This window comes from Rhinolophus sinicus, linkage group LG02 (assembly GCF_036562045.2).
Source record: "Rhinolophus sinicus isolate RSC01 linkage group LG02, ASM3656204v1, whole genome shotgun sequence".
Lineage (NCBI taxonomy): Eukaryota > Metazoa > Chordata > Mammalia > Chiroptera > Rhinolophidae > Rhinolophus > Rhinolophus sinicus.
In genome coordinates, this window is record NC_133752.1 from 148822874 (window position 1) to 148850256 (window position 27383).

General features: G+C 39.8%; 1 protein-coding gene across 4 annotated transcripts in view; it reads right to left on the reverse strand.

Annotated features, from left to right (window-relative positions):
• The window catches only part of SCN8A (sodium voltage-gated channel alpha subunit 8), a 117283-nt gene extending 90987 nt beyond the window's left edge, over window positions 1-26296 (reverse strand). For 2 of the 4 annotated variants that reach the window (XM_074325669.1, XM_074325668.1), the window contains exons 1-4: window positions 26076-26296; window positions 3355-3474; window positions 1123-1211; window positions 357-485 (exon numbers count right to left, since the gene is read on the reverse strand). In XM_074325669.1, coding sequence (XP_074181770.1) covers window positions 357-485; window positions 1123-1202 — 209 coding nt within the window. In that variant the 5' untranslated portion in view covers window positions 1203-1211; window positions 3355-3474; window positions 26076-26296. Of the gene's footprint in view, window positions 1-356; window positions 486-1122; window positions 1212-3354; window positions 3475-26075 lie in introns of those variants that run through there. The other 2 variants (XM_074325667.1, XM_074325666.1) reach the window with 1 other exon arrangement.
• Between the last annotated feature and the right edge of the window lie 1087 nt (window positions 26297-27383).

Sequence of the window (27383 nt, forward strand, 5' to 3'; positions counted from 1 at the left end):
AAGTCTTCACCGAGGCCTACTAGTGATAAGTGTGCAAACCTTGGTCAATGTTATAAGGGAGGGGAAAATATGAGAGAGTATCGGTGGGAAATCACTTCCTGTTTTCTCTCCCAGCTGTTAAGTCTCTGTGTACCTTCTCCCATATAAACATGTTGTTATTGCCTGAAGGAGAAGCCCTTGCAAGCAAGAATCAGAGGCATAAGCCCGTACGACCTTACATGGTTACCCATTAATTCTTCATGCAACTGTACCCATAAACTCACACTTATATACACTGTCATACAAACACATCCAGGAGTAAAACCACCCACAAGTAATCACACTCAGAACACCAATAAAGTAAGCAGAGAACTTACGCCATCATGATGACACTGAAATCTAACCAGTTCCATGGATCGCGTAGAAAGGTAAAGCCATCTATGCAGAAACCTCTTGCGATGATTTTCACTAGTGATTCAAATGTATAAATCCCTGTGAACGTGTACCTGTCAGAGGAATGGATAGCTTGAGGCAATTTCTGAACAGACAGAAACTTTAAATGAATATTTTAAGATAACACTTGCCAGAGACAAAACAGAAAGTGCATGGCCAGTGCAGCAAAATGGAAGGAAGGAAGAGAAAGGGACGCTTTGAATGAAACGTAGTGAAATGTACAAACCAAGAACTTTGGACTGTTGTATTGGGGCCTGACAGGTACTGCAAAGAAATAACTGTGTATCGCCATCAACTACGTGGCCATTTCAAACCAGCTGAGATGGCTCCAGAGCTATTTATAACTTCAGACAAGTCAAAATAAAGGGAAAAGTAAAATTGGAGTAGAAGGCAAGACCATCAGGAACTGAGGGTACAAGATGGTGACCGGGGAGCAAGTGAAAAGCACCAGGTAGCACAGGAAAGGGCAGAGGGGAAGAAGGGTAGTCACTTCTAGAGTCTACTTTCTCTTTTTAGAGTTGACTACTAAGGATAATGCCTAAGTTCCACATGTATCCTCACCTCTCTCTGTGAAATAAAGAATGGGCAATAACTAATTTTTTTCCTTGATGGATGAACTATGGCAAAGCAAGATTCAGTGACTAAAAATGAATAAAACAAGCAGGAAAAATTAATAAACGAGCTACTTACTCCACATTCTTCGACCAGTCGGGAGGGTTACTAAAAGTCATGAATACACAGTTGGTCAAAATAGTGCACATAATGATCATGCTAAACACTGTAGAGAAGAGTCAAGGGAGCATAGAATATACATACACAATTTGACCTGTTTTTTCCCCTCAGAAAACAAACACATTTCACATCGAGTATCCTGAGCTCTAAATCAATAACGTGAAAGGAGGCAAAGCACAGAAGAGGAGCAGAAGGCCAGGCGATAACGAAAACCATGGTCACCACAGAATTCCACCGCGTATCCACAGCTGACCAGAGAATTGTGATGGACACAGCAGGAGGGCCTGTCTTTCAAAAGGGCTGTCATTATTCCACTCCTTTTAGATAAAACAGTCCCCTCTCTTACTATTTTTACCTCAAGTATGGAATAAGCCTCTAAATACTTTTGAGCACAGTAACCAAAAATCTACCAGTCTACCAGACTCCAAAGACAGGTGAGAAAATAAATTAAATCTAACCTACATTATTCAGCACTCATTAGGTGAATTATCTTACATAACTAGTTATTTGAAAATCTACATGTAATTAATGGCTTAATGGTTCAAGTTTTTCCCTAGTCCGCCAAAGGGCTGAATCATTCTTGGGGGGTGTGGGGGGTGGGACACAAGGCAACAGCCAATGGGTGCTGAATGTATCCAATTTGGAAACACATCGTGGCATGTTGGGTAAGGACATCAAAGCCATCTGCACCAGCACCTTCTGAAGACTTAGGTAATTCCGCTCTCATTCTGAAAGAACCCAGGGTTGTTTACAGATAACAAACCATTTTGTTGTCATTTCAGTCCCATCCAGGATCTTTCTCGGCCCTTTCTGTTCTTGTCTACTAAGAAAAATTAAACTGCTTGAGGTCAGTATGAGTTACTCAAACCCAAACTGTCACTTTCACAAGCACAGGAGCCATGTTTCATTTGTTGCTAACTCACTCTCTCTTCCTAATGGCATTCAGCGTCTGCATTCTACTAGTGGAGTTTTACAAAGAAAAAGTACGTCTTACAGCTGGATTTTTCTTCAGGGAACAATAACATGCTCTGGTTAGAAGAGAAAAAAACACTCCATCTCCTGATCCAACAAAAAGGGAAGAAGTTATTTCCTTCGAAACCTTTGGATTTCAGAACTAAAATGTTTCCCCGAAAATAAGTTTTAGCCGGACAATCAGCTCTAATGCGTCTTTTGGAGCAAAAATTAATATAAGACCCGGTCTTATTTGACTATAATATAGGAATTTTTATAGGAATTTTTGAATTTATGAATTCTTATATGAATTTTTGCTCCAAAAGACGCATTAGAGCTGATTGTCCAGTTAGATCTCATTTTCGGGGAAACACGGGATGTTGCTTGTAAACCACAGATTTCAGAACGAGGTTGATAAATTCTTAAGAGTTAATAAAATGTGATTAAAGCTTCGTAAACCAAGTTGCAACTGCTGGTTTCCTCATCCTACTTGGAGGATACAATACTCTTTGAAGCATGGGACCAAATACTGTCAAATTAAATACCAACCATTAGAGGTTAAAGTCACTATGCAAAGTTGCTAAACCCATCACTTAATTTTTCATCTGTCGTATGATCTCCTATATTAATAAGACGTGAAGTCAGACCACACAAATAAATTGGCATTTTCTGTTTAAGGGAAGTGAAAATACCAGAAAAGATTTGTATCAACCCTGCAATCTAAACCTAAACCTCTGTGCACCAAGGAGGGAGGCCCTTTAATCTGAGAAACCGTCTCAGATACTTTCTAAGCTCACTGCTCAAGAAATAAAAAATGTTCAAGGCAGGTCTTTAAAGCATTTATTCAACTATTTGTAATTCAAGAAGTAGCTTTCAAAATATTCTAATACTGGACTTTAATACATTTTAAAAAACTGAATAATCTGCCTCAGGATGAAATTACCGAAGTCTGAGGACTTTAAAAAGTAAAACTTCGGTAAAAGGTTACCAATGTAATTTGTCCCTCTAATGATACCAAAAAAATTCCAGACTCCCATGATGTCATCCCAAGAAAAACGAATGTGCTGAAGCTCACAGCTCGGGATTTGGCAGACGTTCATCCTCAAACCTCTGACTAGCAGAACAGTCAACTACACTATTGGTAAAATACTTAATATACAATTCAGTTGTCAAAATTCAGAAACACATACCAGTGACCATGCAAATGCTGCACTCACTCCACATTCGCAGAAAAGGATATGAATGTATCAAAATTTTAATAGCTATTCTTCTTATCAGGTTAAAAGGACTTAAAATGTACAAGGCAGGCGTGGCACTAAATCTGAAGAGAGTTTTCCCTCTGTTTAATACTACAAAGGTCTGTGGAGAAAGAAAAAGAGAAATTATTAAAACATGGGAATTAATCACCACACAAAACATTTTTCTAAGCAAGAAATAAATAAACTCAAATGTACTTATAATTTTTACTTCTCAATTTGGTTTCCAAGGCAAGAAACCTTAAGGCAATGTATCTCTCTTTCCCTAAACTCCTTGCCCTCAGCCCTGCCCCATATTATACCAAATGGCTGGCCCTATTTTAGCAGTTTTACAGAATGAACTTATTTCTCTCAGAAGCAAGTCATTTGAACTAAACCTAAGCTATCCATGCCAGCTCTGGACAAGATTCTAACGTTCATTAATTTAGGATTCATTTACTCAACAAATGTTTACTGAGTGCCTACTAGGTACCGGGCAATGTTCTAGGTGCCAGGGAAATATCAGTGACCAAGCATAACCTAGTTTGGAAGTTTATTTTCCAAAGGGGAAAGTAGGTAATAAATTAAAAACATAATGAAAAAACGATGCAGAATGTGATATGTGCAATGGAAAAAGGAGAAAGCTCAGGGAAAGGGAGATCCAGATTCCTGGGCTAAGAGGATGGGGGAATGGAGAGGTGGCAGTTTTAAAGGCGGTGGGCAGGGTAAGCCTATGGAGAAGAGAGATTTGAGCAAAGACTTGGAGGAAGTGAGAAGAGTTCTTCATTCCACCAGTATTTACCTGTCAAGTCTGCACTAGCTGGCTTTTAAGAGCCTCATTCTCAGCCTTGCCAAAACCATTCAGCCCTATTTCCCAGCATGACTCTTCCTGTCTTGCCAAACTAGTTCATGTTACAGTAATTCATAATTTTGGCTTTTGCTCATGTTGCTCATCCTACCCAGAATGCCTTTTCTTATCTCATGAATTCAATTCAGTTAAAATATTCCTTTTTTTCATGTTATTTTTCAAAGATTTTTATTAAAATATAGCTAACATGTAATATTATATTAGTTTCAGGTGTACTCAATTAAAATACCCTTGAGCATCTATTTTGTGCCAAGCATCGTGCTAAGCTCCAGGAACACAAAATTGAATAAAACTGTACTTTTAGGAAAGACATAAGTGTGAACTCGTAATTATGATGCAGGGTAAATATAAAGTTCAATAACAAAAATATGCGTAATGTATGAGAAGCAGCAGGAGGAAGAGATTTTTTTTTTTTCCTCCTTAGGTGAAGAATGAAAGGATGTTCACAAAGGAACATAACTAACATTTGGAAGAGGTTTAAAAAGATAAGCAGAGATTAAGAGATATTAATTAGGCAGGTAAAGGGGGAAGGAACGGCAAGGAAAGGGAATAGTACAGAATGTACAAGGGCCAGGTAGCATATAAACTATAAGTTGTTTTCAGGGAGTTGACAAGTAATTCACTGTTGATGGAAGATAAAATAGAGAAGGAGCAGCAGACTGTGATGCTGAAGACAGAGATGCAGGAGCCTACTGGACTGTGAGTTCCTAAGGAGACTGGCCAGTGGCAAGCACACAGCCTTAGCATCTCACTGTGTGAGCGAAAGAGCAAATGGTCAAATGCGAGCCATTTTAAATAGTCTTTTTAAAAAAACTTAAAGTAATATGTGCTCATAATTTAAAAAAAGAACAGAAGACTAAAAGCTCCATCTCATTACTCAGCGATAACCTTTGCTACTTACATATCTTTCGAGAATTTTTCTGTGTAAATATAAGCACATGGATATAGCCTTAAAAAGACTCTCCCTCTCTCTCTCAAATGGGATTGTACTATAAATACTCTTCTACATCTAGCATTAAAAAAAAATGAACCCCTACAAAGAAAAGTCCAGGATCAGATGACTTCACTAATGAATTCTACCAAATGTTTAAAGAAGAATTAATACCAACTTTTCATAAACTCTTCCAAAAAATAGAAGGGTATACTTCCCAACTCCTTCTGTAAGAAGAGTATTACCTTGATACAAAACCTACAGACATCACAAGAAACAAAAACTATAGACTAATATCCCTTATGAATACAGGCACAAAAAGCCTCAATAAATACCAGCAAACTGAATCCAGCAACATATAAAAAGGATTATATACCATGATCAGGTGGGATTTATCCCAGAAATAAAAAGATGATTTAACATATGAAAATCAGTGTGTTACAACAATATTATTAGGTTGATGCAAAAGTAATTGCAGTTTTTGCAATTATTTTTAACCTTTTAAACCGCAATTACTTTGGCACCAACCTAATAATAAAAGACAATGACCATATGATCATCTCAATAGATGCAGAAAAAGCATTTGACAAAATCCAACACTCTTTCATAATAAAAACACTCAATAAAATAGAAATAGAAGGGAACTTCCTTAACCTAATAAAGGGCATCTTATGAAAACTCCACAGCTAACACCATACATAATAGTGAAAGACTGAAAGCTTTCTCCCTAAGATCAGGAACAAGGCAAGGATGTCCATTTTACCCAGATTCAACACTTGTATTGGATGTTCTAGACAAATCAATTAAGCAAGTAAAACTATTTCTATTTGCAGATAAAATGATGTTCCATACAGAAAATCCTAAGGAATACATACACACAAAACTATTAGAGTTCATAAACAAGTTCAACAAGGTGTCAAGATACAAGATCAAGAAAAAAAGATCAGTTGTATTTCTATACACTAGCAACAAACAATCCAAAAATGCAATTAAGAAAACTCCATTTATAATAGCATCCAAGAGAATAAAATACCTAGGAATAAATTTAACAAAAGAAGTTTAAGATGACACAGAAAACTATAAACATCTTGAAAAGAAATTAAGACCTAAATAAACAGGAAGACATCTTTTGCTCATGGATTAGAAGACTTATTTTTAAGATAACAATACTCCCTAAATTGATCTACAGATTCCATGAAATCTTTGTCAAAATTTCAACTGCCATTTTGACAGAAATTAACAAGCTGATCCTAAAATTCATATAGAAATGCAGGGAACCAGAACAGCCAAAACAATCATGAAAAATAAAACCAAAGTTGAGGACTCACACTTCCCCATTTCCAAGCTTATTAGGAAGCTATAGCATTCAGAATGGTACTAGCATAAGGACGGCCACATAGATCAATAGACTAGAACTGAGCGTCCAGACATAAACCCACATATCTACAGTCAATTGATTTTTGACAAGGATGGTAAGATAACTCACAGGGGGAAGAACAGTCTCTTCAACAAATGGACAACTGGACAACATGCAAAAGAATGAATTTGGACCTGTACTTCACACCTTATACAAAAATTAACTAAAATAGATCAAAGATCTAAATGTAAGACCTAAATTATAAAACTCCTAGCAGAAAACAGAGATATAAATGCTTACATCTTGGGATTAGACAAGTGTCAGAGATGTGACACCTAAAGCACAAGAAAGCAAAGAAAAAGTAGATAAATTGGACTTCACCAAAATTCAAAACTTGTGCAATAAATGACACTATCAAGAAAGTGAAAAGACAACCCACAGAATGGGAGAAAACATTTGCAAATTACGTAGGGTGTAGCAGCCAGAATAGATAAAGAACTCTTATAATTCAATAGTAAAAAGACAAATAACCCAATTTAAAAACAAACAAAGAATGTGAATAGACATTTCTATGTAACAGATAATACAAACAGCCAATAAACACATGAAAAGGCGTTCAACATCATTAGTCATTAGAGAAATGCAAATAAAACCACAATGAGATACCATTTCACACCCACTAGGACGGTTCTAATTTTTTTTTTTTTTTAAGGAGAGCACAGCTCCCAGTGGCCCATGCGGGGATCGAACCAGCAACCTTGGTGTTATTCCAGCACCACGCTGTAATCAACTGAGCTAACCAGCCATCCCTAATTTTTTTTAAATGGAAAATAACAAGTATTGTCAAGGATATGAAGAACTTGGATCTCTCATACACCACTGGTAGGAATGTAAAATGGTGCAGTCACTTCAGAAAACAGTTTGACAGTGCCTCAGAAGTTAAACATAAAGTCACCATATGACCTGGCAATTCTACTCCTAGGTGTATACTCCAGAAGAATTGAAAAAGGTGTTCACACCAAAACTTGTACATAAATATTCATAAAAGCATTATTTTAAATACCCCAATAGAAATAACCTAAATGTCTATCACCTGACAAATGGATAAACCAAATGAGGTTTTAATCATATAATAGAATTTTATTCAGTCTTAAAAAGGCATGAAATTCTGATATATGCTATAACATGAATGAGCCTTGACGACATGCGAAGTGAAATAAGCCAGACACAAAAGGACAGATATTACGTGATCCCATTTATATGAGGTATATAGAACAGGCACATTTCATAGAGAAAGAAAGTAGACTAGAGTACACCAGGAGCTGGGGCTGGGGAGATGGACAGTTATCGTTTAATGGGCACAGAGTTTCTGTTTGGGATGATGAAAAAGTTCTGGAGATGAACAGTGATGATAGTTGTACAACATGGTGAATGTATTTAATACCACTGGATTGTGCACTTAAAGATGGTTAAAATAGTAAATTTTATCTTACGTATATTTTACCACAGTCAAAAATATCACACATTATTACTTGAAGAGTACCTGGTAAGGTGTTATTAATTTTTTTCAAATCAACCCATACAACAGAATTAAGATAGTAATAGCTAAAAGTGGTCTCTAACCCATTGTGAACTTCAAAATGATGTGAGCAGCTTTTTAAAAAATATAGACATCTGGGACAAGGTGGGGGGTAGGTGGGTAAGAAAGAAAGAAATTAAGTATTTATTTATACATGCTACAACATGGATGAAACTTCTGAAAAGAATTCAGACACAAAAGGTATATTAGATGATTCCATTTATAAGAAATGGCCAGAGTAGGCAAATCTATGACAGAAGGTTGGTTAGTGGTTGCCTAGGGTTGGATGGAGAAGGGAACTGGTGGGGGGGGGGGTATCACTGCTAATGGGTCCGTTGGAGGTAATGAAAATGATCTGAAATCAGATAGTGTTGATAATCACACAAACTTGTAAATACACAAGAAAGCAATGAACTGCATACTTTAAAATAGTGAATTTTCTAGCATGTGAGTTACACCTTAATAAAAAAATTTTTTGAAACATATGACATGTAAAGGTCTAAAACAATGACAAATGATACCACCACCATCTATGTATCCATTAGTTAGCCTAAGAAACAATGCCTTACCAACAGTGCTCCTTTCTGCACTCCTCTCAGATACAGCCCCTCCTTCCCACCGAGGTAGGCGTTATTTTGAATTGGGACTGAAGTCCCCCTTTTTTCATGATACCTTTCCAGGTACTCAGCTCTCCCTTTTCTGAACTCCTATTATACTCGGAGTATGTGTCTTACACGACTCTCTAAGCTTTTATTTTTTTTTACATTCCCCTTCACCCCAGCCCTCTACCCTTGAAACTAGGTTTTAAGCTCTTACAGAGCAGGAACCAATCTCACACTTCCTCCCACAGTTCTATACAGCCCTCAACCCATGAGCTCCCAATAAACAGTTACTGGCAGATTTTGTTTTTTAATTTCTTCCCTCTCATCTTCTATTCTTTTCTTTCTGAATCTGGCAGAGTCACGCCATTCTCTCCCCAGCAGAAAAGCAGTGCTGGTATTGAGCCATAGACATTCTGGAAACGCTCAATGCACCATCCCTAGTGTATTGGCTCTGGTGGGGTCTGCTGTCGGGAAAGCCTAACCCTAAAAGCAAGGGGAAAGAGTAGACCTGGGGTTAGGCTGAAAGAGGTCAAGGACTCAGCTATGACTCTTTCCTATTTTGGCTCCTAAAGAAACAAAGAGCCCAGGACTTTCCCGAAACCACCTCTCTGAAGTACTTGTACTCCTCTGTGTTTCTATAGCAACTCCTTCTATGAAAATGCCAAGCCTTTTAAATAACCTCCTCATTCAACTTCATAATATTCCTGTGAAGTAGGGCTGAAGGACTGATTATTATCCCCGATGCATTTTACAAAGGCTCAGGAGAGGGACACCACCTACCAAAGGTCACGCAGCGAAGAGCAGTATATTACGCAGAGTTTAGAGCCTCTTTACAGCTTCTACTGCGCCAGCTTGAGAGGCAATTTAGTGGCAATATGGTAGAGACTGAAACTGGTGTGGGGGATGGAGTCTCTGCTGAATGAGAAATTTGAGCCCCTGGGGTCCACTACATAAATGCCTAAGCGACAATGAAAGAAGCACTGGCCCATGTCCCAGGATTTAAAAACCACCAGGCCTTTGCAAAATCACGACCTGCCTTAGACGACAGGAAACAGGATTTTTAAAAGTAACCTACTCTGTACCTTCCATCTCTCTCGCCTTTTAGTTTGGTCATGATGGAAAGAGGTGTAGAGGTACCACTGAGGGTATTTCCTACCACATCAGTGCCTGCACACTGCCTGGCATAGAGCAGGTGTTCAATAAATGCCTGCGGATTAGTTAATGAGCAAAGGCTTGTATGTCTGAGGTGAGGGAAAAGGAGAAGACAGAAAAGAAAAGGAAGACGTTAGGAAACTGAAACTGTTAGACCTTGGAGGTAGCTAGGATTCTGAATTACCGTATTTGCCCAAAAATAAGACCTAGCCGGTCTTATTATAAGATAATTATCTTATAAAATTAATATAAGATAATTTTTGCTCCAAAAGACGCATTAGAGCGGATGGTCCGGCTAGGTCTTATTTTCGGGGAAACACGGTAGTACAGTGATGACTTGGCAAGAAGGGGACTGACGGATCCTGAGGGAAACTCGGAACCTATAGTGAATTAAACAAACTAGGGTTTTATAAATATAAAGGCTTTATTAAGGACATTTTGCGTAAGTAGAAATTTCGTAATTAATTTGGGTACTGAATAAGGCACACAGAATAAAAAGTTTATCATCACTCCTTTCTAAATATTTACATCCTGTATCTTCATCAAGGATAAAAACAGGAGATCTCTTTTCTATTCAGAGAAATACACATCTAGTCCACACTAAACCTCCTGAAATAAAGGCGAATCCTCTATACTTGAGTAGGGTGCATCACAATAAAACATGCTTTATTGTTAAAATAATTCAATTTACATACACTTAATTCTTATCAGGTTTTCAATAACTGAATCTTGCGTAAGGCAAAATGGTGTTTAGACTAACACAAATACTCAAAGCTTAGGAATCTCCCTTTTAACACTGGTGCTTTCAGGGCTAACCTGAGAGCTAGGATAGTAGATACCAGGGTCAGCAAACCCCTTTTGTAAAGGGCCAGGTGGTAAATACTAGAGGCTCTGCAGCCTATACCGTCTCTGTTGCAACAACGCAACCGCAGTGCAAAGGTAACCACAGACAACACGTAAACACGTAAGAGTGGTTGGGTTCCAATACAATTTCATTTATGGACGAGGAAATTTAAATTTCATCTACTTTTCATGCATCATAAAAGATTATTTTGACTTTTTTCCAACCATTTAAAAATGCAAAAACCTTCTTAGCTCATGGATCATATGAAAACAAATGGCAGGGCTGATCTGACCCTGGGTCAGAGTTGGCTGATCCCTGGAATGCATATAATACCAGTTCCTGAGCTAGGCCAGAGGGGGACAAGCATGATCTGAGTAGTTTTTTAAAAAACTGCAGATTTACGAGGCCCGGAGGTTCTGATGAAGTCAGCCGCAGAGATCTCTGTGCTCACCAGAACCTGGGAACCACCAGATCGTCTCTCAGGGCATGTTGTCCTAAAACACTTGGGTTCTCCTTCTTCACCTGTCTCTACCCAGCTGCACAGCCTGGGTGAGCCACTGCGTCTCGCTGGATCTCATTTTCATCATCGATCTAAGGAGAGGAAGGGCTGCCTGATGGGCATGCCCAGGTCCTCTCCAGCTCTGACATCCATGATTCCACGACTTAGAAAATACATACAAGCATCCAAGATTAAATGCAACAAAGCAGCAAAACATACTTTTGAGCAGAAAGCCTATTATTATTTATTCTTTCACATTATATCCTGGTAGAACTGTCCAAATTGGTTATTTTGCTCCTTCAAGTGAAACTCTGTCAAGTCCAGGGTCAACAGTGCTTGATACTGTCCTGACAACTATACGCGTGGAGCAGTCCCATGGCAGAACTGCTTCTGCCTGCCCGAGCTCCCCTACTTTTTATCGCCTGCTCTGGACGGAACAGTGACTATGGGAGAGAGAATGAATAGGGGTGATTGGTGATGGGAATACTTTTTAAAATAATACATAGAAGAATTTTTAAGCCACACACATGGCTGATTAAATCTCAACAATCATCATTGAACTGCTGGTGAGAATCCAGAAAAGGAGATTCATCCCTTGTTCAACACTGTCCTCCAACAGCCGCCCTTGTAAAGACCAGGAGTTGGGAAGGACAGTAAGCTTTGGATTCTTACAAGAAGACTTCTTAAGCAGCAATCACTTGGTGCCCATGAAGTCCAATAATATTTTACCTAATCTGTCTTAAATTAGATCTTTGTGAAGTAAATGAGTTAAAAGGGAAATTGAAATTGGATTGTGGTTTACTGCCCAAGGGGAAATATCAGTTTATAACAACAGCCACTGAATGTGTTTGAGCACAAGGCCCATTAAGAGCAGTGGAACAGCTCTTAACGAGTTATGGCGTGGAGTATTAATAAATGTGTCATGCTGGCATAAAATGAGCCTTCTGAAAAGCACAGGCTTTTTATTTCTAATTAGCAACGTGGGCCTTGGAGCACACGATGGAGCGCCGACACTGCTAATGCAGATAGACGTATTCTCTTTGGGGTCCACACCGGGCAAGCCCAGGTACGAGCACACGCACCTACGTACCAAACATACTGCAAATGCAGCCCAGTGAACACACACAGCTACCACAGAACTGCAGTGCAGCCGACTTATTGGCATCTCCCCATACTCACCCCAGGACAGGATTAATTTTCCAACCACACAAAAAGTATAAGTTAAATAAATTAAAATAATAAAGGGCACATAAATATGAAAAGACATTATGGAGAAGAGTACTCAGTGCAGGGGTGGAGTATATCACAGGACAGAAAGCTTCTTAGGGAAATGTTTAGTATCCTGCCCCTGGTTTGCTGTGGGACACGTGGCCCAGGTGAGTGGCTCTCCACTCACACAAGTTCTCCCTCGCCTGAGGGGTCACCATCTCAGTGAAAGCAAAGTAACTTGCAGGTATCTAGTGACCTTCCGGCTATAACGAAGACCTAGGGGCTCAGACATTTAGCTCATCTCCCAGAGGGCAGCTGGGAACCAATATCCTTTGAGCATCTCTGGCTATAACTGTTATTGACACTGACCTATGACTGTCTCCCAGACTTTGGAACCTAGATCTTAACCATTTTAACCTCTGGAACTGCCTAACCCTCTTGATTTTTTAACTGACTTCTCTAGCCTTAAATTCTCGCCTGCCTAAACCTAACATACATACCTTATGCTCCCAGACCTATGTACCTCTTCTGAACCAGGCAATTGGCCAGTTTGACTTATAATCGTCATTAGCTCTTTCCTGCTTAACTAGAAATTCTTAATTCTTAAATTATCCTTAATTCATAACACTTAATTCTGGCACCTTGTACCAGGGGCAAATCCTTTCTGCCTGTTGGTTTCAGAGAGCGCATGAACAGAGAAGCCCTCTTCCACCCAACAGTAACATAAATATAGCCGATCTGGAGAGCAGCTATAGCAGTGATGACAGCAGCAAGAACTAATCAACAGCCACTTAGCGTTCACTTCTGAGCACCTATCTACACAGCCAATACAGCAGGCAACAAATACATGTCCTTTCAAATTTTCCTTTAATAAAATAAAATATAATGCTGATTCTAAACAGATTTCTACTACCTGTATTGTCAGAACGACTCCACCATGTTGCAAAGAGCACTGATGCATTTCTTAATGCTGAGCTGCTGAGTGAATCCCTCAAGTCACAACTACAGTCCCAGTGGGGCCCAGGAAAGGCTCCAGCAAAAGCACAACTGGCCTGAATTTCCAGAGAGCCTGTGTCCTGGTACCCAGATGCCCTCAGAAATGCTGACCTAAAGCAGGACATGTGCACATGGGCAATTTCTTTTTTTCCCTTTAGGTTTGTACTTCTGTTTGAACTATATGAAAATTTAGAGCCCTCGCCTTCCGAATCTCTATTCCAACTACACTGAGGCTTGAGCAAGAGAGCTCTCTACATCCTGTATTTATTTTTTTTATTCCTTATAGTCACTGATAATTATACCTACAAGTCTATTGGAACAAATAGTAACATTTAACACCTCGTAAGCATTTACTCTGTGGCAGGCACCCTACTCAGATGCTTCATACAACAACTGGTGCGCAGTAACCGCTCTGTGAGGTAGGTACTATTTTACACATGATGAAATCGAGGCAGGAAGGTTAAGTAACTTGCCTACGACCACAAAGTTATTAAGTGGTGAAACTTAGAACTGAACGAGGTAGTCTAACTGCCAAGCCTACACCTTCATTATCATACCATACTGCAGTTTAAAAAGCTTCAAAACTATGCACCAAATCTAACTCCTCACTTCACAAACAAGAAACCAAGCACAGAGAGCTCTGCCCAAGCTAAGGCCATAGAGCTGGTGAACAGGACTGAGAGTGACGAGGGTCCAGGTGTCCTGGCTTCTACTCCTGAACTCGTCACCACGCCAGGTCGCTTGGTCCAATCCGCAGATCAATGAGGGACTCTCTTTTACTTAATCCCTTTAATGCTGGCAAAAAAGAAAAGCCCCTGCACGTGCCTTGCAGATCACACAGCTCTTTATGGTCTTTTTCCCCCGAGTTAAGCTTGATGAAGCGGATGCTAGCACTACACCTGCCTGTGCTTTACAATTTTCCACGTGCTTCTGCATACGCTTTCCCATTTGGTTTGACCTTGTAACCCCATGCTCCAACCCACATTTGGAGCAGCTGACACCCTTCCTGCCCACTTCCTGCTCACAGGAAGCCCTACCTGGCGGAAAAGCAGCGCCGTGCACCTGCTTCAGCGCTGAGCCAGCACGATGTTGCTCCCCAAGGCAGGGCAGCTCTGAACCTCTCACACTGCCACTCTTCCTCACTGTCCTTCAATATGGGTTTGTCTTTGAACGCTTTCCCCTTTACACTCCGCAGCTGCTCTAGGATAGAGCAAAACGCAGGTTTATTCTGGAAAGCACATTAACCCCTCGATTCACTGTATTCATAGTCTAGAATCTATTCTCACTCTCTTCTTTCTTAGAAAGCAGCAGAGCAGGGTGGTTTAAGGCTTTGAGGCCGCAAGACCTGGATACAGGACGTAGCTCTGTTGCTTATTAGCTATCATGATTTTAGGCAATTTACTTGGGTTGCTATGGCTCAGATTTCTTATTGATAAAATCGGGATAATGATGGATAGTACTTATCAATCACTAGGTATTATTAGGGTGTTAGGAGAATTAAATGAAAATTCACAAAACGTCTTTAACACAGTGCCTGGCACAGAATACGCCCTCAATAAATGCTGTGGTTATGATGACACCACTGCTACCACAGACTATTGCCACCCCTTCTGCTCTTTGGCTCCAAACATGGGGTGGCCATTGGGAGACTTTCAGGGCTCACATTCACATTAGGTAGTATTCACACGCTTGGTAGAAGCCAGCAGGACACCTGGGCATATGCCAGACCAAGAGTCCAGAGTCACTAAGAGGCCCCAGTGTGGCTGCACTGGCTCAGAATGGGCCACAGGGGCTGTTGCAGACTTGAGAATTCTGAAGTGGGAGAAAACAAAACCTGCTTAGCACGCCACACTGGGACCCAACCTGCCTCTCTGCTTTATCTCCTGTTGTACCAAACCACACCCCATGCTCCAGTCACAACTAAACTCACTGTCTAAACAATTCAACCTTTTTCAGGCATCTCTGTCTTCCCGATACCTGAACTACTCTTTGTTCTCTTTCCCAACAAATCATTTTGTTTTACTTTAAGGTCCAGCCCAAATATCACCTCTGCTCCGAAGATGGCCCTATTCAATTCTCTCAAAAAGAATTATCCTTCCTTACTGTGTGTCTCCACAATACTTTGTACTTATTTCTTTTAGAGCAGTTACCATAACACTGGCATTTTTTTTTGTTTACATATCAGTATCTTTCACTGGACTCTGAGATCCTTAAATGTGGGAATATATCTTTTAACTACTGTGCCTTTCTCAGCTTAGCAAACAGAATACATAATATGATGCCCATTTGGCCCAAGGTAGACAATTCATACGTGTGTGTTGAATGCATGAATGAATCTCTTAGACATAAGAAAATGATACAACCAAAATCAACTAACCTATAACTATATCCAACTTTCTGCTAGGTGTATAATTGAAATATCATCACCTTTTCTACCCGTTAGCTCGTCCACCCATAAAAATTCATTAATTTTAGTTCAAAAGTCTTCTAATCTGTTCTGTCTTAGATACCATGCTGAAGATATGGTGTGAAACAAATGAACTAAAAAAAAACATGCTAACTCATACTGAGGTAGCACAAAATGATAGAAAATCATCTAAAAATGACAGTAGAAAACAAAAAATCATTCTGCAATATACTCCATAGAGACAGCATATGATGGAAAGACCATGAGTGTTAAATTCACACATCCCTGGAAATGAAACCTGGCTCTACTACACACTAGTTGAGGGAAACTGAGCAAGTAAATTAACATTTCTAAGCCCCAATTTTTTCTTAAAACTTGTAAAAAATGGTCCAACATCCTACTGAGAACTCCCTGATACTGGTGACCCTCAAGGACTGCGGAAAATTGGGGAGTCAATAATGAGATCTAGAATTTGGATTGTCATCAATGAAAATAACAGATGAAAGAAGATAAGTAGGTTTGTGGAGAGAAAATGAGTTCATTTTTGAACACACTGATTACCTGCGGGAAATTCATGTAGAGATGCCTGGCAAGGTGTTGAACATTTAAGGAGTGTTCTAAGGCTAAAGATGCAGACTCTAGAGTACTGAGAGAATGGATGAGATTACCCGGGGAGAGTGTGCCAAATTAGAGGAACATCGGCCAAGGAATGAACCCGGGGGAATAGTAACATTTAAGGGAAAGGTAGAGAAAATGAAAGAGAAAGGGAACGGATAGTCTGAGATACAAGGAGAATTAGGCCAAGGAAGCAAAGAGCTGCAAGAATCAGGAAGTAATCAATGCTGTCAAATACAGCAGAGCGGTTCAGTAAGATAAGAACTGGGGAAAAAAAAAAAGTCTCTTAGATTTGGCAATTTGAAATCATACAGGATCTTACCTTCGGAATGTCAGCAGAGAGGGGAGGATGAGAAGTCAGACTGCACGTGTGGAGGAGAGCGTGGGAGACGTGTAGGTGGTGACAGAGAGTAAAGGCTATTCTTTAAAAATTTCAATAAGAAGAGAGATTATATTAGCTGGGGATCTGAGGTCAAGTGAGGGTTCGTTATGATGGGATAGGCTTTGAGGGGAAGGAACCGGCTGAGGGGAAGGATCCCAGGTGAGAAGGAAAGACTGAAAGTACAGACAAGAGAGGGGACAACTGAGAGAGTGAAGTTCTAGAAAAGGTAGGAAGGCATGAATGGGATCAAAGGGAGAGGGAGAGGGATTGACCTTGAACAGCAGATGGGATACCTCAGCCTCTGAAATTGACGTTTATTCAAACTTGATTCAATAGACCAAACTTTGTTACCTCAACAAAGTGTCTGGGACAGGAGCGCCTCTTCAGAGCTTGATCAAAAAATTCTACTGCTAGAAACAGAGTTGGCAGAAATAGGCACATAATGGAGCAATCTTAATCTTGAATTGTGTCAAACAGGGTTACATGTAAAGAACCATATGTAAAGAATCTACAACTCATGTAAATTTGGAAACAATTAGTAAGAGAAGCATCCCTCTGTATAATGATGTCACAGTCTTACTCTCCTTGACTAAGAAAGAATTTAAAATATGGTTAATTTAAAATCTTGTCAGATGATCAATATCACTGTAAACTTGAGACATACTCCAGCATTTAAATGGTCATTATTAAATAACCCATTCAACAGGTCAATTTTTATTAGAGTAAGATTTCATAAGCCACACCCTGGAGAAACCATCAGAAACTAATTCCTAAAATGATCCATCGGTGGAATTTTATGGCTGAGGCGATTAGCTAATAAGGCACATCCTAGAATTCAGGTCAAAGTTGTCTCTTACACTACGGGGCTCAGAGCATTGGAATCACCACTTAATACTGTACAAAGAACACCTGAGGCTCTTTTCTGGAGAAAAATCTATGTATATCTGTAGGTACCCCTGTAATTCCCACTGATGCTGAAATGTACTGAACTCCTCCACAATCACAAAAGCCTATCAATTCATCTCTGTAACAACTCTTGACTTCATCCATTCTCCTTACTTTCCACTTCCATCATTATAGTTCAGACCTTCTTCCTTCACAGCTGGTTTCTCTGTCCCAGTTCTGTCCCTTTGGTCCATCCGACATATCACTGCCACATCCACCTCCCTAAAGCACAGCTTTGATCCCATATCCTTACTCCCATTCTACAACCTTCAGTAGTTCTCTACTGCTATCAAGTAAACACCAGACTCCTTAGTCCAACATTGTAAGTCCTCCATGATTTGGCTCCAGCTCTCCCTTCCCAGCCTCATCTCCCATTGCTCCTCAGTCATTTCCCCACATTCCAATCAAATTAGATTACTCAGCTTTTTAATTGTCCTATGTCCTTGCCTCTGAGCTTTTGTTCATGCTGTTCTTTCTGCTAGAATGTTCCAGTCTATCCCTCTTTTCTAAAATCCAAGGTGTAATTCAAATACCACTCTTACGATAAAGTAAGGCCCATTCTGGGGCCCCCTTGTCAAAAGTGGTATCACATTATATGCTACCATGTTATAAGCTACTTAAGGGTAAAGAATGGACTTAATTAATCTTTGCTTTCCCCCAACAGAACCCAATGCCTCACACATAGGAAGTACTCAAGAAGTATTTGTTGAATAAATGGATCATTTTTTATTATGAGACAACCCAAGCTGGTGTATATTCCATATCAGCTTCTCTCACTTCCTTTATAGTCAGTTAACACAACTAACACAGTCAAGAAAAAAACAATACTTAATAAAGGCAGACATGAAAGGACAACTAAAATATTCAGGAAATAACATCCTTTGTATAATACACACTTCATACTAATAAATCAAGAAGAGATTCAAGCACTAGATAGAGGCTGTTACCTAATGACATTTTATAAAGTCCTTTCTAGTTCTAAGGTCCTGCAAGAGAAGACTGATAACACAACAACAGTTATCTAGCCCTGTGCAAATATCTTGAAAACATCAGGAAACTTACTTCCTGGTCCACTTCCGCAGACCCTAAAGGAAACTAATTCTTTAGGAAAAGAAAAGGTATATCGGTAATCAGTCTTTTCCCCCCTAGAGTTTACTTCATTTCAGTAGATGGAAAATTTTTCATTAGAAAAAAAAATCATGTCACCTTTCCTATTTAAAACATTTAGAAAAGTACATACTGCTTTTATATGCATTGTCTCATACGATTAATTCATTCATTCAACAAATATTGATTGAGCACTTATTATAGGGCAGGCACTGCTCCAGCTGATGAGTATACAAGAGAATGAACAATAAACAAATAAATATATTATACATCTGGTGTTGCCAAGCATTATGGAGAAACATGAAGCAGGTTTGGGGCAATAGGCTGTTTTGTTTTATGTAGGGTAGTCAAGAAATGATCTTTATAACAACCCTATAAGATGGGTGCGATATTAGCTATTAGCTAATATTCTAAATTGAGGAAACTGAGACCCTGAATAGTTAAGTGACAAGTCCAAGATCACCTAGAATTAGATGTGGATGGGATCACAAACAAGATTTCCCAACTCTTGGTCTATTGCTAAGGCTATAAAAGGGAATCTGACTTAGGAATGTTTAATTACATTCCCTCCCTTCTAGATAATGATACCTGGAGAGTGGGAAAGAACCCCAAACGTGCACATCATAAACCCATCACCCTGAGAATCACCTACCTCCCACTGGCTCACAGCCATTTGCCTCAATTAGATTTGGTGAATAAAATAACGGAAACATCATTTTACATTTTATATTGTTGTAAAAAAATTTTTAACAATAAAACCAAGTTTTAAAATATGTAGTTTTTATTTAAAACAGAAAGAAGCATCTAGGCTTATGTGCAAAAGCAGGCAATGTAACACCTCATTAACAATACTTCAAATCATACCTAATGAATGCAAGTCTGTGTCTGCTCTGCATAACTGCTGAAAGTGTGTGAAAACAGATTTGGCAAGGGTTTTCTGCCAGGAGGTCATGGGACTGTGTGAGTGTATGAGTGTATGAGTGTGTGTGTGTGTGTGTGTGTGTGTGTGGTGTCACTTAGAGCTCTTCATTTGTGGAAGCTGATGGCACTAACATTAGTGATGTGAGGAGAAAATTGTAAGCATTGTTGGGAACAGGGTGCCCTGCCACATCTAACCTGAGTTAAACCTAAAACCCACTTCTTATCAAAAGTAGGGCTGAAGATCTTAATGTATTATAGACATTCAGAAGAAGGAGGAAACAGATCTGGGGTAGGAGAATCAATGCAGGCTATATATAAGGAAGAAGCCTCAGGCCTGGACCTGAACAAGTGGGTAGTGTCAAAAGGTGAAGTTCAAGGACAGAGTACATTCCAAGAGTAGGAGATGGAGACCAGAAGGCAGGGGACACTAAGGAAACTACTTAGTAGAAACCAAGTAATTTGCTACTGCTAAAATATAACCTGTGGTAGGCAGAAGTGAGAAATAAAATTAGAAAGATATAGGTCCCACTCTTATATTATACTATATCATATTATATTATACTATATATCAATCATATATATCATCTTATATATTATGGATAAGGAAATTGAAAGCCAGAGAATTTGAGTGATTTGGCTAAGAGCAAACAAGAGGCAAAGGTAGAACTAAAACGAAGGTTTTCATTTTCCTTATTAGGTGCTCTTCTCACTGTACCATTCTGCTGGTAGGCTGGGGGATTGGGGCAGGTGGGAGATAATCTTTCTTTAAAAAATAATAATATATGGAAGTTAAGCAAATTTCCTCCAGATTACATGACCAGCTGACCAGTCTCTGAAATAACTGGTCTAGGGCTGCTCAGCTACTCGGAGCTCCTTTACTTGGGAAGACACAATACTGGAGCTAACATAACACCATCCTGTCCCTCAGAAGCACTGCACTTGTTGGGACCCACCCTAAGCAGGGTTCATAAACCACAGGGGTTGTCAGGGATGTGAATGAAAAAGAAGGGTTTTTTTCTTTGTTTGTTTGTTTTTGTCTCTATATTTGCCTCCCTAGCTTCAGAAGAACACAGCCAACTAAATCTGAAGATCGATTAATGAAAAATTAGAAAAGTGGAGATCCAGAAATATGTTGTAATTAACTGAGTGTTAGGAAGTCCTGGCGCCACAACTAAGCATGGTGTTGGCTTTGAACAAAGTACTTCACACCTCATTAAATTTATAAAATGAAGAAGCTGAACTAGAGGATATCTAAGGCTATTATATTCTAATTTTCTATGACTCTAGGTAGTCTTTGATGTGCAGGAAAAGGTAGACATGAAAAGTTGAAGGTAAATTAAACTTTGGGAAATCATATATAATTTTTTAATGCAATAGGAATGTGACCTATTTAAAGGCACATGAGTCAATTCTGTAATTTGGGTTTTTATTTATAGGACTTTCTTCTCTGACCCATTAAACAGAAAGCACACACATATCAATGATTAGTCTTAAAAACAGGAAAAGGGGGCCGGTCCAGTGGCTCAGGCGGTTAGAGATCCATGCTCCTAACTCCGAAGGCTGCCCGTTCGATTCCCACATGGGCCAGTGGGCTCTCAACCACAAGGTTGCCAGTTCAATTCCTGAGTCCTGCAAGGGATGGTGGGCAGCGCCCCCTGCAACTAAGATTGAACACGGCACCTTGAGCTGAGCTGCCTCCCAGATGGCTCAGTTGGTTGGAGCGCGGGCTCTCAACCACAAGGTTGCCGGTTTCGACTCCCGCAAGGGATGGTGGGCTGCGCCCCCTGCAACTAGCAACGGCAACTGGACCTGGAGCTGAGCTGCACCCTCCACAACTAATATTGAAAGGACAACAAGTTGAAGCTGAACAGAACCTCCACAACTAAGATTGAAAGGACAACAACTTGACTTGGGAAAAAAAAAAAAGTCCTGGAAGTACACACTGTTCCCCAATAAAGTCCTGTTCCCCTTCCCCAATAAAATCTTTTAAAAAAGAAAAAAAAAGTTCAGGTCATCTCTTAAAAAAAAAAAAAGGCAGGAAAAGGGGTAGGAGCCAACTCTGCAGTCCTTCTTTCAACTTAATCCATAGACTTCACTGCTGCCTATGACAGTTATTAGGAATATATGTGGCCATCTAAAATTCAACAAGTTATTATTAAGCATTGCAGACTATTTTCTGTAGTGAAGAGAAAAATACTTCAAGCAATAAAGAAAAAGTCCTTGATTTTATTCACTTGAAAAGTGTGGGAGGGGAGAAATGCATTGAGAATTTACATTGATAAAACTTAAGATTCTATACTATGAAAGAAGGGAAAATGAAAAACAGAATTAAGTCTTCAACAGGCTTAAGAAAATAGAAAGAAAACCAAGACTAAAGGCATTCAGGACAGTTCAAAGTCCTTAAAATACCTGTTTGTTTTTGCTTGTACATAAAGAAATGCTGGAAGATACTACTAACAATGGTTACCTGTGCGGGAAGACAGGTAGTGGGCAGATGAGGGTCAGGTGAGGCTTTTTACTGAATACCATGTTTCCCCGAAAATAAGACCTAGCCAGACAATCAGCTCTAATGCGTCTTTTGGAGCAAAAATTAATATAAGACCCAGTCTTATTTTACTACTTATAGTAAAATAAGACTGGGTCTTATATAATATAAAATATTATATAATATAATATAATACTGGGTATAATATAATACCGGGCATAATACTGGTCATAATATAAGACCGGGTCTTATATAATATAATACAATGTAAGACCGGGCCTTATATTAATTTTTGCTCCAAAAGATGCATTAGAGCTGATTGCTAGGTCTTATTTTCGGGGAAACATGGTAGCAGCCCAAATGGACTAAAATAGAGCTTCCTGATGATATAGCCACATAACCTGTCTTCCGGAGCCATTCACTCATGTGTCAATTCCTGCTGTCAATCTACTGATTGGTGTCCCTTCTACAACATGGTTAAATGCTGAGTGTACAGTGATGAAGACAGCTTGTTCTGCTTTCAGGGAGCTTATGTGTTAAAGTAAGTTAAATATCTATTTAATTGCAATTATTAAGAGCTAAACATGACAGGTAAAAATGTTCTGTTCTCAGAAAAAAAGAAAGAAAATAGTTAAATGGTCCTCAAATTCAATTCTTTGCAGGAAACAGCTGAAGAACAAGAAAGTTGAAGAAAGGAGCCAGTAGAACAAAGCACCAAGAGGCAAAGAAAATGCTGTGGCACTGGGAGGTCTGAGGCAACCCAAACAGGATGATCCCGGGTGTTTTCAGGGATGAGCCGGGAAGGTCAGGTGAGACGCACCATGGATAATACTGTTGAGGACCTCAGGAAGCTTCCGAGAGCTCCCACCAGCACCACCTGGTACAAAAGCATCTTGAAAATGTGATACATACATTTCAAGGCCCCGTGACCCTAGAGACTGTAAAGTCCACAATGGGATGAAACCAGAACTTTACTAATAGGGAATTAGTTTTCTTTCAACCTCTAAATAAAGAGGGAAGGAAATGAGAAACAAGTTTCTATGAGAGGCAGTCACAAAACTTATTAAGCAGTTAGAAAATGAGACCTATGAGGAAAAGATAAAGAAATCCATTTATATCATTTAGCAAAGAAAAAAATCTACTTTGCAAGAATTATTTAAGGCAGCCCTCGAAAAACAATGGAAGGAAATGTCCTCTTAAAGTCATCTCTACTCTCAGGACTTTTGGATTTGTGGCTTAATTCCCAATGTGCTTCCTTGTAGGAGAGCCCATGCTAATTTGGCCTAGTGAAAAGCCTACTTAGTATGAAATATGAATAATGTCAGTGAAAATTTGCAAGTAAACTTGAGCAAGCTTATTACTTTTAATCAATTGAAAAATCTCTTACTTAAAAGTACAATTAATATTTCTGAAGTGCTACAAACATTCTTTTTTGTCACGGGTATTAATCTGTTTGCTTTATAATAATAACAAGTTATGCATTTATGTCTTATGCACTTTTCTGCATGATGGTGTAGCATGGTGGTACACTTCTCAATTTCTTAAAAACAAAACAAAACAACTAAAGTTCTCCTTTCCATGAACTATTTACCTTGTGGTCAGACCAAAGGCTGGAGTCATGAAAAGCCAGTCCCCTAATAGTACGCCATTAACATATGGACTACCTCAGGAATGATACCATCCAGGGCCAGACTCACCCTCTTTGGGTCCTCACTCCCAAGTTAGGGCCACTGAAACCTGAGTCATTACGAATGGAGTGAGGCATGTACAGGGCAGGAACCAGGGGAAAAGGCAGGCAATGGAACACCGGGCTCTGACAATAAATAGCTCTATATATTTTTCATATATTAAGTCAGGTTTAAGAAAAGGAGATTTAATTTGTTTTGAGTTGGAAAAATAAATAGCTCAAATAAAAGCAAAGAGGTTTTAGCCCCTCGAAAGGCCAGGGTCCAAAGGATTTTACCTATCTGCTATTGCTGTAAGAGGACTTTCTAAAAAACTACACCAATTGGCCAAACCTAGCTAAATAAGCACAAACTGAACCCTGAGATTTGTCATTTCTTTTTACTTCTACTAAGGCGATCGGCCTTAGGGTAGAAAAGAGGAGGGAAATATGTTTCAAAATTTTACAATGAATGAAATATTTTGCTGAAAATAGTTCAAGATGCCGTGTTCCCTTATTCACTCACCTAGAAAGTTAAAGCTTGTCTCTTCCCTCACCCACTTAACCCAACTCGCAAAGACCCAGATGACAAAGTTAGACATTAAAAAGGGGAAGAATAAATGAAAATATCAATGTCAGTTTATGAAAACTACTTAGTCCCAGAATTTAATATCTAACAAAAATCCTTAAAAATTCTGTCCAACTTCTCGGTTTAAAGATGAGAAAATTTAGTCCCATAGAGGTGAAGTGACTTGCTAAAAGACATGAACTATTACAGTTTTGAGAAGATTTTTTACTTCATTTATTACTTTATTTTCCCATAAATTATTTGTGGTAGCTTGAAAAATACATATATTAAAAAATAAAAATATAAACACAAACATGGTGAATTATGGTAGAATCAAGATTTCTTATTCCCTGCCTATTGTTCTTTATATCATATCATGGTTTGTTCCTTAAACTTTCTAAATTTCCCAGTGGAAGATATAGGCTACTGGTTCCACTTTTTCCTGTTATGTAGGTGTTCTGATCTGCAAGAGAAGCACATGGGTGAAGGACAATTTTGCATAGACAATGACATAAGTGCTTTTGCCATCCTCAACTGAAAACGCCTCCACAGCTATGTCAAGAGATCTCTCGGCCTTGTCTCACTTCTGCCCCACTATTAAGCCAAAGAAACTGAAATTTCTTCCAAAATGGAAAGATCGAAAGGCAATTTAGTTAAGGGTAATTTACAAGGCAGTTTTATTAATAAAGGCAATTCAGTTAAGCTTTATATTTGTAAATATATAATAACACAAAGCGTTCCCCCCCCCCATCTGGAAACACCTACTGATTTAATTCTGTAAATGACATCTGTTAAATGAGGGATCCCCTAAAATAGTGTCTCATGTCAGTCCTCTGTATTCAGTGGCTAATTACTTGGCTGGTAGGTTACCCAGGGGGCTTGGCTTCTCCACTTGTTGCCTTGTTTCAAAAGATAATCATCAGAAAGGAACCAAGGTTTGGCCAAATATTTGTTAGGGAACCTTGAAATTTGACCAAAGGAAGGTTGGTGTTTCTTTCACTTGTGCTCCTTCCTGCAGGAACAACAGAACCGACTCAAATGCAAGAATCAGTGCTGCTCAATCCAGACAACACTGTCACAAGGCTGAAGACCGGGGGTCTCTCCTCCTTGGCCCACTGTGGCTCACTCTCTTCTATTCCCGTGCCCAACAGCTATGCTCTAATGTCACAAATGGGGCTGGAGAAGAGAACAAACCCATCATCTCCACTGTATTAGCAACACGCTCTGTTAATGTCACGATTCCAACACCATCTTTATATTGAAAGAATTTTGAATGTGTGTGTGTGAGAGAGTCTACGGGGCCCTACCACCTTTTACTATGTCACTCTATTAAACAGTCCCATTTCATTTATATCTTTTCCTGACCTGGCCTGGAGCCAAAGATGTAAGTCTTATGAAGAGTTGAGACGTGCCGTGACCCACAAATGACCCTTAGCAGCAATTAAACTGAAAAATAATCCCTATAAGCCAGAAATGAAATAAAAGGTTAACTTATCCAAACTTTGGCAAAGAGACACAGTTCTTTCTCCCTCACGTCCCCTAAACCTGTTAGGAAAGGGGTGTCTGAAGCTGTTGCGCCTCGTCTTCCAACTCACTTTCTGCGTCAAATAGTATGGGTCAAAGTCCTCCAGGGGAACCGCGACCAGGCCTTGTGGGATGTCCCCGTAGATGAAAGGCAAACTCTTCCCTGCTTCCAGGTCACTGTTTGGCTTGGGCTTGCTGTCCTCATCGTCTTCCCGATGACTGCCATCGGCCTTTGGTGGTTTCTTAAGCTTGCTCTCAGCAATGCGCCTCTCAATGTTTGCCAGCGATTCAGGGGTGACACCGCTCTATGTACCTCCCAGTCAGCAGCAAGGAAAAGCAAATGGGAGAGGAATCTTAGAGGACTTCCTCTGATGCAACAACACTGCAGCCCTGAAGGATGAATGACAGCAGAAAGGCCTGCGTGCAACTGGGAGGGCCTCCCACCAGGAAGGACCGGAAGTGAGAATGGAGTAACAAACACAGTTCCCTTCTAAAAAGAAAACCGGAGTAGCGCCGTCACAGAGCCAATGGTTTCCAGGCATGGTATTTGCAGAGCCCATTTGCATTTATGGTTAAACAGAGTCCTGGGTTATTTAAATCCATGCTGTGAGACCAAGGAATCCCTAATGCCAAAAGCCACCATGTTCGGGGACTGTCACAAGAGGACCGAGTAGGTGAATCTTACCATGAAAGCGTTAGGGTTACTGGCCGCCACCTGGTGCTCACCGTGCTGCTCTTACCTTTAGTTGTGTAAGCTCCACAAAGACAATCGGGAAACATTTTTAAAAGGCTAACGATTGTTCTTTCCCTCCTACTTAGCCTTCAGGGGCCACTTCAAGGCAAGTATCCATAAAACTCAAGGCTTGTCAAGAGAACAGCAGTAGAGTTAACTACATAATTGGGGAGTGAAATACCCGAGGGTTCTTTCTCTAGTGGTGGTGACTGCTAAGTGTTGCAAAGGCAGTGGGTAGTGTCCACACGCGGGCTGGTCAGCTCACTCACTCTCAGCATGGCCAGAACCACGACTTGGTCCCCACACAGACCTATCAGCTTAATGCCAGGCAAAAAGCACTGTTCCACGGACGGCGGGGTCAAAGAAATCATTTTCCTGTATGAAGCACGGAACTTTAGAGCTGCGAAAGATTTACAGATCCAGTCTGTTTCATTTTATAGATTAGGAAACTTGGGGTTTTAAGAGAAGGGACAACTTGCCCAAAGTCACGGGGCCAGGATAAAACTGACTCCTTAACTCACACTTCTTTTATTACAAGAAATATCAGTTAGCCATTGTGCTCTGCTACTCTAACTCCCACTACTCCCCACCAGGAATTGTCAAGGTCATCAAATGAATCACACGCAGATGTCAATGGCTTTACTGA